A 14,071-nucleotide genomic window follows, 5' to 3' on the forward strand; every position below is an offset into this window, starting at 1 on the left:
CCTTGTTCTTACCTCCTAGGATGGCATTAGCCCGTTTGGCCACAGTGTTGCATGGGGGCTACTCTTGTTTAGCTGATTATCTACCATGATCCCCATGTCCTTTTCAGGGCCCCTGTTTCCCAGCCTAGAGTCCCCCATCCTGTAAGCATGGCCAACATTCTTTGTTCCTGGTTGTATTATTTTATATCCGTCGAGATTGAAATGCATATTGTCTAGTTGCTCCTGGTTTACCAAGTGATCGAGATCACTCTTTGGTCTGTAACCTGTCCTCTTCATCATTTACCGCTCCTCCAGTCTTTGCCTAAAGACTTGGGTCAGTGATGACAAACATGTTAAACAACAGGGTCAAGAACTGCTTCCTGTGGAACCCCACTCGAAATACTGCCACTCGATGATGATTCCCTGTTCACAGTTACATTTTGAGACCTGGTGGGGGAGGTGATATCTTATTGGACCAACTTCTGCTGGTGAGAGAGACAAGCTTTCAAGATTACCCAGAGCTCTTCTTCAGGTCCGTGTAGGTTTGAAAGCTCGTCTCTCTCCCCAACAGAAGTTGGTCCAGTAAAAGACATCACCTCCTCCACTTGGTTGCTCCAATATCCTGGGATCAACTCAGCTAAAACAACCTTACCTGTGACATTTTGAGACTTATCAGTCAGTCATCTTTTAATCCATTGGATGGGCACCAGGTTAATTCTTAATTTGTTCTAGTTTCTTGAAGTGTTATGCGGGATCAAGTCAAATGCCTTCTAGAAGTCCAAGTCTATTACATCAATGCTATTATTTTTATCGGTCAAACTCGTAATCTCATTAAAAGAAGTTAACTGGTTAGTTTGACAGGCTCCATTTTTCATAAACTGGTGTTGATTGGCATTAATTACATTACCCTCCTTTAGTCCTTTATTGATTGAGTCCCAGATCAGCCACTCCATTATTTTGCCCAGGATCAGTGCAGACTGATAGATCTGTAATTACCTGGGTCATCCCATTTTCCCTTTTTAAATATTGGCACATCAGTAGCTTTCTTGTAATCCTCTGGAACTTCCCCAGTGTTCCAAGACTTAATGAAAATCAACATTAATGGTCCAGCGAGCCCCTGAGACAGCTCTTTTAAAACTCTTGGGTGCAAGTTATCTGGACCTATTGATTTAAAAATGATTAACTTTAGTAGCTGCTGTTTAACATCCTCCTGTAGTATTGTCATCATCATCATCACCACCTTGATATGATTACATCCTCTGTTTTGCCCCAAATACAGAACAGAAATATGTATTGAACACTTCTGCCTTTTCTGCATTATTGATAATTCTACCATTTCCATCTAGTAATGGACCATTGTTAGGGTTCTTTTTGTTCGTAATATACTGAAAAAACACCTTCTGCTGGCCAGAGATTCCTCCTTGTAGCCTTTTGCTTTCCTTATCACTTTCTACAAGTCTGATCTTCTGATTTATATTCATTAATATACGCTTCCCCCGGTTTCCGTTTGTTATCTGTTGTTCTTTTATTTTTTGTTGCTGTGACGCAGCAGGGAGTGGGGTGGATTTGACCTGGGGATGTTGCAGGGGAGTTTCATTGGGGATGGGAGACTTCCCTTGAGGGACTATACCTGAGCCTGTAACCTGAGCCAGGAGGGGGGTTGGGGCCAGGTGACACCTTCTGCCTGGGAAACTGGACAAAGGCTGGAGGAGGAGCTGGAGGGAGACTGGGTGAGATGGCTGGAGGGGTTTCCAGTTTTGGGGAGTTGGCTGGGGAAGAGGAGGGAGCCCCAAGACTGGGATCTAATCTCCCTGCCCCCCAGAAGGGCCTAAGGGATCCTGTTTATGCCTGCAAGATCTGGTTTGAACTGTGTTCCTGTCGTCTCTAATAAACCTTCTGTTCTACTGGCTGGCTGAGAGTCACGGTGAATCGCAGGAAGTGGGGGTGAAGGGCCCTGACTCCCTCTCATGCCGTGACAATTGCCTGTTGCTTCCCTTCTGAACTGGGTTGTTGTTTTAGCTAGTGCAGCTTTCCTTTCCGATTGTGGACTTTTGGCTTTTAGGGCATCTAGCAAAATGTTCTTAAATAAATAATTCCAAATGGTCATTTTTATTTTCAGTTTGAATTCTTCCTCCGAGGTGCCGTGGCTGATCATTGTTTTCAGTTTTGTGAAACTGGCCTTCTGAAAGCCCCAAGTATATAGATTGGAATATACTTATAGATCTACAATTACCTGGGTTGTCCCATGTATATTACTGGTCTGGACTTTAGTTTGTTTGCACATAACAAATGTGATTAAGAACCATTAACTTTTAGTTCTGTGACCGATTGCTTGCTATCTGTCAGAATAGGTGCAATATAGAACCCCCATGATGGATCTCACCCTTTTTGAGTTGGGACCTTCAGGAAGCTTAGCTGTGTGAAATGGAAGAATTTGCTGAGGATAGAGTGCTTTCCATAGCTAAGGGGAAGTGGCTGGGAGAAGAGGAAGATTTTTTACCTTACGTACAGTGAAATCATGAAACCCTCCCATGCACCATCTCTTACACATGTCGCACTGGCCTGCCAAGGGAAACGTTAACATTAGCCGAAGAGCATCGAGTAGGAGAAGGGAGGTGTGGTGCCTTTCACATACAGCATTAGGAGAGACCATTACGATGTCTGGTGCTGCGTCCACACTTCAGAAGAGATGCGAACAAATTGGAGAGGGGTCGGAGAAGAGTCACAAGAATGATCTGAGGTCTGGGAAAGCTGCCTTCGAGTGAGAACCTGAAGGAGCTCAATCGACCTGGTTTTGCGAGAGAAGGTTAAAGGTGACTGGGCCATGGGGTGTAAAGCCTACCTAGGGAGGAGATGGCTGAGAGCAGATGTCTCTCTAGCTGGGCATAGAAAGGCAGCACGAGAGCCGGTGGCATGACAGTTTCAGGCTTCGATTTTTGGTAGTGAGGGTAACTCACCATTGGAGCGGATTGAAGAGGGGATTTCCTGTGATGTTCCCAGGAAGGACATGCATGGCAGAGACCCACCTGGCCAGGGATCGCTGGTTACAAATTCGCTCTCGGGGCAGCGCAGAAGACAGCAGGTGTGCACGTGAGCTACCGGTGCCGTCTGGCTGGTGTGGCAGTGTCCTTAAAGAACGGGCTGACACTGACCCATATCAACATGCCAAAGTTAAAGAGCGGGGTGTGTTCTGGAGACACACCGCTGAAGTGCCTGGCTTCGCAGCATGCCTGACTCACTGGACCGCTCTGTGATCCTGGCACCAAGGTGGGAATTCTCCTCCCTTCTGGCTCACCTGGCAGCGCCCAGTTGCCGCTTCTGTGGGTGGCCCTTGAAGTGCTAAGGGGAGCTTGGTGCAGCTTCCAGGAGGAGGGTGTATTTGTCCCCAGGAAGCAAGTCCCCAGCCCCATGCAGCAACACAGTGAAACATCTGCTGCATCCCCTGGTGCGTTGCTGCTCCCAGCCCTTACGTGGAAGCGGAGTCCTGCCTGGGGAGCGGTGTCCTGCTGCCCCTCCCCGCGGTGTCAGGCTCCCCCGACGACGCTCTGGTGTCCTGCTGCCCCTCCCCGCGGTGTCGGGCTCCCCCCCGACGCTCTGGTGTCCTGCTGCCCCTCCCCGCGGTGCCCGGCTCCCCCCCGACGCTCTGGTGTCCTGCTGCCCCTCCCCGGCTCCCCCGACGCTCTGGTGTCCTGCTGCCCCTCCCCGGGGAGCCCGGCTCCCCCGACGCTCTGGTGTCCTGCTGCCCCTCCCCGCGGTGCCCGGCTCCCCCGACGCTCTGGTGTCCTGCTGCCCCTCCCCGGGGAGCCCGGCTCCCCCGACGCTCTGGTGTCCTGCTGCCCCTCCCCGCGGTGCCCGGCTCCCCCGACGACGCTCTGGTGTCCTGCTGCCCCTCCCCGCGGTGTCTGGCTCCCCCCCGACGCTCTGGTGTCCTGCTGCCCCTCCCCGCGGTGCCCGGCTCCCCCCCGACGCTCTGGTGTCCTGCTGCCCCTCCCCGGCTCCCCCGACGCTCTGGTGTCCTGCTGCCCCTCCCCGGCTCCCCCGACGCTCTGGTGTCCTGCTGCCCCTCCCCGGCTCCCCCGACGCTCTGGTGTCCTGCTGCCCCTCCCCGCGGTGCCCGGCTCCCCCGACGCTCTGGTGTCCTGCTGCCCCTCCCCGGGGAGCCCGGCTCCCCCGACGCTCTGGTGTCCTGCTGCCCCTCCCCGCGGTGCCCGGCTCCCCCGACGCTCTTGTGTCCTGCTGCCCCTCCCCGGGGAGCCCGGCTCCCCCGACGCTCTGGTGTCCTGCTGCCCCTCCCCGGGGAGCCCGGCTCCCCCGACGCTCTGGTGTCCTGCTGCCCCTCCCCGGGGAGCCCGGCTCCCCCGACGCTCTGGTGTCCTGCTGCCCCTCCCCGCGGTGCCCGGCTCCCCCGACGCTCTGGTGTCCTGCTGCCCCTCCCCGGGGAGCCCGGCTCCCCCGACGCTCTGGTGTCCTGCTGCCCCTCCCCGGGGAGCCCGGCTCCCCCGACGCTCTGGTGTCCTGCTGCCCCTCCCCGCGGTGCCCGGCTCCCTGGGCACTTAGCTCCTGTGGAGCTGGGCTCGGTTGGCGCTCTGTGGACATAGCAGGTTTGGTCAGCCTCTGGCCTAGTTTCAGGGATGGGATTTCAGTGCCCAGCGGTTCAATGTGCTGATTAGTCCCTCAGTGACTCCAGAGTTAGGTAATTATTAAGTGCCCTCCTTTGGCAGGGCTGTCAGTCCGGGTCTGCGTGGGGAGGAGAGGTCTGCACACGGCAATTGGCCGTCTGAGCAGCACCTGCTGCCACTGCGAGCTGCAGGAAGGTCGCCAGCGCAGGGAGCAGTCTGGGCCCTGTGGCCTGCATCCTCCTCTCCCTGACCCCCACTCCCGCGTGGTGAGTAGCTGCACAGAGCTTCCAGACAGAGCTCGGGGGGGCCTGTTGTACATTGTAGAGGCAGCAGGGACCGTCTGGTGTCCTGCGCACATGGGCCAGAGCCTTCTGTTGGGTTCATTTCAGTGGAATACTGGGGCCCGAAGTCTCATGTTACCGTGCCCCTGACCCTGTCCAGCACTGACCAGTGAAATGGTTCAGGGCTTGGAGTGATGAGACCTTGGCATGCCTGGCCCCATGGCACCAGTCTCCCTTAAAAATCTGTGTAACCGGCTCGTGAAGACACAGAAAAGGCAGGGAAAAGCTGCAGCCGTTGAACTGTAGAACACTGAGTGAGGCATGCGTGGAGCCACGTCCTACGTTGTCTTTCCTGGGAGCTGCGAAGGAGCTCTCTCTCCCTGTCTGATGGTCGTTAGGATGATGTTAAAGATGGCGGTAACTGTCCCTCTGGGGGAGAAAAGCTGGGCTGGGCTGCTGCTGGTAAAGCCCAGTCCTGCTTCCTTTAAGCCAAACACTCACAGAAGCGGGCAGGAAGGAACAGCAAAGAGAAAATGCGGCGTTTGCCTCTGGTGCCGACTGTCGCTTGCTGCTGGAGCAGACCCAGCACGGCTGGACATGCCGCTCTGACCCCTGGGAGCCTGTGTCCGCATCGGCCCTTTTTGGGCATGGCTTTCAGCTCCCTCTGGTCACAGGGACAGCAGTGCTGCAGAAGAGACGACATTGGCCAGCGAAGCCAGATTATTACACAGAAGGCAAAACGAGAGGGCCAGGAAGGAGAAGAAATCCGGGTGGGGGGAACGGCTGTGGGGCGGGAACCCACGTCTCACATGGTGTTTGGGATTTAGCTACAGCCGGTGGAGGTGACTCTGTCACCTGGGTCCCTCTCTCTGGCCTGGTCTGGTCAGAATGTCTCCCAGGGTCTGGACAGGGAAGGCCTGGGTCCTGGGTGACAGTGGGGGTGGCAGTCCTGGGCGAAGCTGGCTCCTTTCACTCCACCGTCTCGGCCATTTGGACTCCCCTTCCTGCCCTGCCCAGCAGAATCTCCATCTGAAGGTGCCACCAGGGGATGATGGTGGAACAGCCCAGCCCTCATTAGTTCATTCTCTCGTTAGGTCTGACTTCGAACCCACCCACTGCGCTCCGTTAACTTTGGGTTCCATTCTCCTGGGTTTACCAGCTCTGATCTTAGCACAGCCCTTGGGTGGGAGCAAGCGTTCATCGTGTCTGATTTCCCGACTTTTCTCAGCACTGTTCGGTGACGGCGGAGTTGGACTTTTGTTCCGGAGTGCAGACCTCTGCCCAGAGCCCCCACTGCAGTGGAGGCCATTCCTTTTCCTTCCTCGGATGCCACGCCCACCAGCCAGCTATCCTGTGGCTGCGCTAGAGTGGCTCTTTGGAAAGAGACATCTGGTTCTGATTTACAGGGATCAAGGGATGGCGACTCCATCAGGGCTCAGGTCAGTTACCCAGGGGTGGGTTAGCCTCGCCGTTACACATTGGCACCTTGTTTCAAGTTTGAACTTTGCTACCTACAAATTCCAGCTGTTGGATCTTGTTCCATCTTTGCCTGCTGGAGAAAAGAGCCCTCCACCATCAGAGAGCTGCTCTGAACTGTCGCTGTGAGAAGCGAGATTCCCAGCTTGTGCGACCTACAGGTTTGGTTTCCAGACCTTACATTTGGCTGTAATACAATGCATGTGGTTCAAGGGAGGCCATATTCCTGGGTTGGGAGGATCAAAGAGGATAAGAGCAGGTTTCATGGGCAGGTCATAGGTCTCTTTCCTTCTAGGTTCTCGAGATGCTGGATGCCTGGGGCAGAAACAGTCAAACTCCTCTCTCTTCCCCCCCCCCCCCCCCCCCGGCTTCCAGTTTTGTATAAATAATGGAAAAGTGAAGGGAAACGGAAAAACAAAGAAAAATCCCATTAATAATAAACATCAAATTCATCCAATTCATCCAGTTGTGAGGTGAATCAAACAAGTTACTATCCCGAATGATTCCTACCCTGACCCTGGTGACCGTCCATTGAGGTGTCAGCCCCAAAACTGGGCTTTGTGCCAGGGAAGTTTAAACGGGGTCCAGAAGGGGAGCAAACTAAACCCCAAGCGCAGGTGTTGTGTTGCAGTTTCCATGCCAGTCATGAGCTGCTTGCCCGCAGTTCAGTGGCTAGGAGACGCGTGTGCTGCTCTCAGAATAGCCCAATGCGTGGCTAACGGAACTGGTTACGTTGAACTCGCACACGGTTCTAGATGGAGGTAGCTGCGTCCTTGGGCGTACACAGCCAGCCAGCCCCAGCCCCTCGAGAGACGTACGGGCTGCCTTGGGGTGGTGGTTCGACCTGGGGCTGTTCTGGGCGTCTTGAGCGCGCTTGCCCCCGCATTGCCAGTGAGCATCAGTGGCATTAACAGCAACAAGCTCGAGGCCGCTGAGCTAGCAGGGTCCCCTCTGCCGAGGAAAACCAAACTAAAACCAAAAAGCTGAGCCTTCTGCAGGATGGTTGTGGTGACTTCCGGACAGATTAGCTGGTGAACTGCCTGGCTCAGCCGATCCCCAGCGATGGACTGAGTGACTGACTGGGCTTGATAGTGGCCAGTCTTCAGATCCTGCTGATCTCTGCGAAGAGCTGCAGGTGTCGCTGGCCTGGTTGTGCGGGAGGGAACGCAGACCTCAGTGGTGCCAGAGTTCAGGCTTCTAGGCATGGGCTTGGTTTGTCCTGCCTCGTGTAGCACCTCCTGTGGCCAGTGGAAGCAAGGCCCTGACAGCCCAGTCAGGTGAGATTAGATGGTTTGTGCAGACAAAGATCCGCTCCTTGCCATCTGGCAAGTCCCACCAATAGTGGGAGGTGCAGACATGCTGAGTCAGGTGATCTTGCAAAGTTGACGCCAGCGTCTCCTGGTCGCAAGGGCTCGCAGCTTGTGCCATTTGGAGTCACCAAAATGAGCAAACCATGTCAAGCTAGTGTGAAGCTGGAGCTGAAATCATAAAAACCAGTTACCTGGCCATGCAGACAGAAAAGTGGTGCTTCCCTTTTCCCTGCCTCCCCGGCAGCTCAGCTGTGAATGGGATATTTTTTTAATGGCACTTTTTTTTTAAACACCCAAAATGTGGGTGAAAGGTTAGAGTCTAACTCTGTTTGAGCAAAAGGGCTTTTCCCTGGAAGAAAAGTAGTGTGTGTGTGTGTGTGTGCTATATATATATATATATAAAAGACAGGGTAAACGGGATAGGCTTGCCAGCCCTTCGGTCCTGGGAAAAATAATGGAGCAGCTGAGACAGGACTTGATTAATGAAACACGAACAAAGGGTAATGTCATTAATGCCAATCAGCATCTTGTCAAACAAAACAGAGCTCCCTTTCTGAGTAGTTTCCATTTAACACAGCACAGTACTGTACTTGCTTTTGGTGTCTCTCTCTGCTGCTGCCTGATTGCGTACTTCCGGTTCCAAGTGAGGGGTGGGGTTGGCCGGTCAGTTCGTAACTCTGAGGTTCTAGTGCAGTTCTTGGCCCCATGCATTTTTTGTCAGTGACTTGGGAGAAAACTCAAATCGTCACTGATAAAGTTTGCGGATGACCCACAGATTGGGGGAGTGGTAAATAGTGAAGAGGACAGGGCAGAGCACTGACCCAGGGTGATCTGGATCGCTTAGTAAGTTGGGTGCAAACAAACAATGTGCATCTTGACACTGCTAAATGTAAACACACAGGTCCAAGAGCAAAGAATGCAGACCACCCTTACAGGCTGGGGGCTCTATCCTGGAAAGCAGTGACTCAGGAGAAGAGTTGCAGGTGGTGATGGATAATCAGCTGAACACGAGATCCCAGTGTGTTGCTGAGGCCAAAAGGGCTAATGCGATCCTTGCGTGCATAACCAGGGGAATCTCGAGTAGGAGCAGAGAGGTTCTTTTACCTCTTTCTTTGGCACTGTGCGACCGTGGCTGGAATCCTGTGTCCAGTTCTGGTGCCAACCATTCAAGAAGGATGTTGATAAATTGGAGAGGGTTCAGAGAAGAGCCACAAAGAGGGTTAAAGGATTACAAAACCTGCCTTACAGTGATTGATCTCCTAGAGTCTATCTGTTTACCTTAACACAGAGAAAGTTAGGGGTGATTTGATCACAGTTTATAACTGCCTAACATGGCAAACAAGTCTTTGATAATGGGTTCTTCGATCTAGCAGACAAATATATAGCACAATCCAATGGCTGGAAGTTGAAGTTAGACAAACAGAGGCTGGAAATAACCTGAACATTTTTGTACCATGAGGCTAATTAACCATTTGAGACAATTTCCCAAGGGTTGTGATGGATTTTCCATCACTGGCAGGTTTTCAATTGTGCTGGGCTATTTCTCTGCAAGGTCCACTCTGATTCAAACAGGAAGGAATTCAGGGAAGTCCTATGTCCTGTGTTACCCAGGAAGTCAGACAAGATGTTCACAGAATCACGTTTGGTTTTAGAATATCTGAACCTATGTAAAACCACATTTGGAGTTCAGTTGTTAGTAAGGCTTTCACTACGGGTGCTGCGTAATGGAAGCTAGGTGAGGCTAAGCCTCCCAAACCTTGCACAGCCCTGCGGAAGTGGGGGGAGTGGCAGATTACCTTACAGGGCTTGTGCCCCAATTTGGGGCCCCTGGAAAAATCTCCCCCCACCACAGTCCTGGGGCTGGAGGAGCTGTTGCTCCCAGCCCCGGAGCTTTTCCAGTCTTGGGGCGCTGGGGGGGAAAGGGAAGGGGTGAGGAGTGGGGGCGGAACAGGGTCGGGGCTGTAAGAGAAGGGGCGAAACAGGGGAGGGGTTCCAGGCTTAGAGCTCTGGCCAGGGAGAAGGAGAAAGACCTGAGTGGATCAGGCAATCACAGGATGATTGTGAGCCACCGATGAGATGCAGCAGTGGGTTTTTTTAAGCAGCTTTGATTCTTGGATGCATCAGGCAAGGTATGTCCAGTCGAGACAGGGAGGTAGGAATGCCGTTGCACAAGGCGCTGGTAAGACCTCCGCTGGAATGCTTTGTGCAGTTCTGGTCACTTGTGCTCAAGAAAGAGGGATCCAAAGTGGAACAGGTGCAGTGAAGGGCAGCTAGGCTAATCTCTGATTGGAGGGGTGGTCTCTGGAGAGGAGACTGGCTTGTTTAGCCCAGCACAACAAAGGCTCACAGGATCCAATTGCCCTAGAAATACGTCAGGGTAAATGCCAGGGAGGGAGAAGAGCTAGTGAAGTTAAAGGACAGTGTTGGCACAAGAACAAATGGGGACGAACTGGCTGGGAGTAAATTGAGGCAGGAAATGAGAAGCGGGTTTCTAACCTTGGAGGAGGGAGGTCCTGGACCAGCCTCCCAAGAGGAGCAGTGGGCGCAAATGAGCTCACTAGCTTAAAGACAGAGCGTGGTGAGTTTTGTGATGGGAATGATGTGATGGGGTGACGGCTGGCAGCAGGGGACTGGAATCAAAGACCCAGGAGGTCCATTCCGGCCCTTGTGTGATGGCTGCTGAAAGGTGGGACCCAGAGTGACTTAAAGGGACCTGATTCGGGATGTGAGCCTGGGACGTCAGACGTGTCCTTCATCCCCCCACAATGGGCTGGCTCAGGCTGGTCACTGGGAGACGTGGCCCCGACACAGCTCCGGTTTCATCCTCCCATGCCTGTGGGCTTCGCTTGGACCCGTGGAGAGATTTGTGAGCTGAAAAGCAGCCCAGCTTGCACATGCACTAATGGGCTCAGGCACCCCGGTGAGCACTCATGCATGCTAGCAAGCAGGGGTGCAGGGGAGTGCTTTTGTTCTCTAGACTGGGCATGGGTGCACCAGTGAGTGCTCAATTGCAGTAGTGGGCCGGGCGCACTGGTACGGGCGTACTGGTAAGCGCTTGTGCATGCTAGTGAGCACAGGTGAGCGTGCACATGCTAAAAACAGGATAGTACAAGACTCCCTTTACAAATGCTCCCTTCCCATCAGGGTTTAGGGGCACCCCATTCCCCTCAGTACCTTTGTTTCCTGCAGCCCTTAGCACCGGGGCTGCTGCACTAGACGTTTAAGGAGCGGCTGTGCAGCCAAGGTCAGGTCATGCCTCAGCCTCGGTCCATCTGCCCAGCTCAGGGGAAGGGAATGGGTAAGGGAAGGTGCTGCGGCAAAAGGTCCATGGTGGGCCAGGCAGAAGGGGCAGGGCAGCCTCTACATCCTGTGACAGGAGCTCCCCTTCTCAGGGACCCTAAATCCCGTCTCCCCCCAAGCGCTGAGGGCCCCAGCTGAGCTCAGTCGGCCTTAGCAGCAAGATTAGGCCATGACGGGGGTGCAGACAGCTGTGTCATGGCAGCTGTTGTCTCAAAGCACTGGCCAGCAGCCACAGCGGGCCTGGACGGTCCAGCCTGCCTGCCCCAGGGGCGGCGATGGGGGCAGAGGCCACTGCGGCTGCCCACCCAGGTTGTTGCATTCAATTTCCATTGTTTGAAAGGGATAGAAAAATGGCTCCCATGCTGGGTCCTGCTGAGCTTCCCAGCTAGCCGGGCCCCTGCCCTACAGCTCTCGTCAGAACAGCTCCCTGCTCCTGACGGGGCTGGTGGGAGGCAGCCGTGTGAGGCCTGGCCTAGGACTCAGGAGACCTGGGTTCTCTTCCCAGTTCTGTCCTGGCAGGGGGGACCTCGGGCGAGACCCTTTGCCTCGCAGTGACTCAGTTTCCCCATCTGTAAGATGTGGTGAGTGACACTGACCTCCTTTGTGAAAGGCTTTGAGCTCTCCTGCTGCACTAGGTAAGGACTGGCTGTCACTGTTCATTGGTGGAAACCGGCCTGGCTGGGCAGCCGAGGCGCAGCTTGAGACCCCAGGGGTGGGTTTCCTGCGTTCCCAGACCAGGCCCCTTTGCTGCTGTTGCACCATTGCCATGGGGTGCGTGCCTGCCACGCTGCCCCCCTGCATGTACAGGAGACCGAGGCTTGCCCGGGGGGCTGGGCCAGAAACCCTTCTGTTGCTGGCATGTCCTGGATTAGGCCTGCTGGCGCTTTCCTGCTCTGCTGGGGCTTGGCGTCCCGTGTGCGGGGTGGCTGAGGGGTGAAGCATCTGCCGGGGCCTGGACCCACAGCTGCTTGACTTGCACAACTGGTTTGGGCGGCACTGTTGTGAGCTTGTTGGGTGGTTTTTTTTTCTTTTTTTATGGAACGTTTCATGAATTTGCGTGTCATCCTTGTCGGGTGGCTCTTCGGCAGGGGAGGAGCCCCAGGTGCCAGAGAACTGGGCTGGTGGGGGCCATTGGATCTCGCTCCGCAGGGCTGGGGGTGCGGGTGCTGTTCTCTGCGTGGGGAGAAGGCGGCAGGTGCAGGGAGGCTGTCTAGCCCGTAGGCGTAGAGGGGCTAGGGTAGGTGGCGGGGGTGCAGAGAAGGCAGCAGCCCCATGGGGAATGGGAGGAGGGCCTGGGCTGAGTGCTGCGGGCCTGGCCAGCCGCTTCCTGGGGTGCTGGGTGCTGCATGGGCAGTACCAGCCCCTCCCCTCCGGAGCTGGCCCAGGCTGGGGAAGGGACAGGGCGAGGCAGCCCCTGGGCCGGCTCTGACGTTGGGTGGGGCTTAACGAGGGGGGTAGCCGAACAGGGGGCAGGGCGGCTGGACAGAGCCTGAGGTGAACAGACTGGAGGGGCTGGAGGGAATGGCCAGTCAGCGAGCAGGAGAAAGTCCTGCTGAACGCAGCTCTGGCTGCATCTTCCCTCCCCGGGCCACCCCCGCACCTGCCTCTTCCCCTGGGCCAATCCCCCCCCCCCCCACCTGCCTCTTCCCCTGGGCCAATCCCCCCCCGACCTGCCTCTTCCCCCACCGTTGCGTCCCTTCACCTCTGCCATCACGGCTCCGGGTGTGTTCCCCCACCACCCGGGGTCACCAGCTGTCCTGATTTTGTGGGACAGTGGCAGTATTCGGGGCTTTGTCTCATATCAGCATCTCTTGCCCCGTCCCTGCAGCTCACACCTGCCGTCTGGTCGCCCTGCCCACGGCTCCCACTGGTTTTCCTGCCCAGCGCTGCCATCCCTGCTGTGGCTGTTCTCTGCCTGTTCCTGCCCCCTTCGCTTTCTCCCGCCCCAAGGGGCCGGCTCCTCCCTGGAATTTCCTTCTCCCTCCAGCCCATGAGGCTGGGGAAAGGGGGTGCTGCATGGTCCTAGTGCCCCTGGAGGTCACCCCTGCTCAGTTCTGGTCTATGGGGTGCTCCCAGTGCAGACCCGGGACCTACGGAGGCTGCCTCGGTGGCTGCTGGTCTCAGTCACTGCCCTGTGCTGCCCCCTCCATCTGCGAGCGGCCTCTCTGACCCTGGGCATTGCAGTTCCCTCCCCTCCATGTGTGGGAGGGAGCCCACGGCATCCCTGCGGGCAGGGCAGGGTAGGGACTCTGGGAGCTGAGGACTCCTTTCCCCAGCCAGGGGCTGACGGTCTCTTGTTTCTTTTCTGCAGATTCGTTTGTGAACAGCCAGGAATGGACCCTGAGCCGCTCGGTGCCTGAGCTCAAAGTGGTGAGTGCTTGGCCCAGCCTGCTCCGCCTGCAGAGCCCCTCGGAGGGCCTGTGGCTGGGTGGGTGCATGTTTGTGAGCAGTGGGAGGGAGACCCCCATGCTCTGCGGGAGGTGGGGCAGGGCTGCCATGTGCATGTCCCCTTGGATGGTGTCGCGGGTGCAGGGGCTGGGCGCTCTGGAACCCTGGGAATGAAGCCAGAGGGGGCCTCTGGCTGTGGGACCGCCCCCGAGGCGCGCTCTCACCAGGGCAAGCCCCCTCCTCCTGGGTCTCACCTCGGAGCATTCAGCCCCCTGTTCACACCAAGAGTGCCCCGCAGCGAGTAGGGGACACCCGGGGAGCCTCACACGCCCCCAAAGGGCCCTGCCAGCACTGGCTCCCAGCCAGCGTGGGACACAGACGGGTTATTAGTCGTGGGGAACCCAGCATAGAACAAAGCTTGTCAGCACAGGGAGCAGGAACGTTCAGCCAGGTCCATCTTGGGGGAGGGGATCCGGAGCCCTGGGCTCTCCCCCTGAGTCCCAAACCAGGAGACTGACCAGCTTCCAGCCACCCGGCCTCAGGCACACCCAGCTGCCTCTACTCCAGCCTTTGTGTCTTTCCCCGGGCAAACTGGTCACCTGGTCTCCACCTCTCTCTTTGTTCTCTGACTCATGGCAGGGGTGCCCGTCCATCAGTTGCCAGGATACAGAGTGTTGGCCCTGGGGTTCTCTGGCAGTCATGCCTGCCCTCTAGGGAG

The 14,071-nt window shown here is 56.0% G+C and overlaps 1 protein-coding gene across 4 annotated transcripts in view; it reads left to right on the forward strand.

Annotated features, from left to right (window-relative positions):
• Positions 1–14,071, forward strand: part of AGAP3 (ArfGAP with GTPase domain, ankyrin repeat and PH domain 3) — a 237,126-nt gene that overhangs the window by 76,034 nt on the left and 147,021 nt on the right. For all 4 annotated transcript variants that reach the window (XM_084619178.1, XM_084619179.1, XM_084619180.1 and 1 more), the window contains exon 2: positions 13,277–13,335. In XM_084619178.1, the coding sequence (XP_084475304.1) occupies positions 13,277–13,335 (59 nt within the window). The remainder of the gene's footprint in view (positions 1–13,276; positions 13,336–14,071) is intronic.

This window comes from Lepidochelys olivacea, assembly GCF_965140295.1.
Source record: "Lepidochelys olivacea isolate rLepOli2 genome assembly, chromosome: 2".
NCBI classification, from domain to species: Eukaryota; Metazoa; Chordata; order Testudines; family Cheloniidae; genus Lepidochelys; species Lepidochelys olivacea.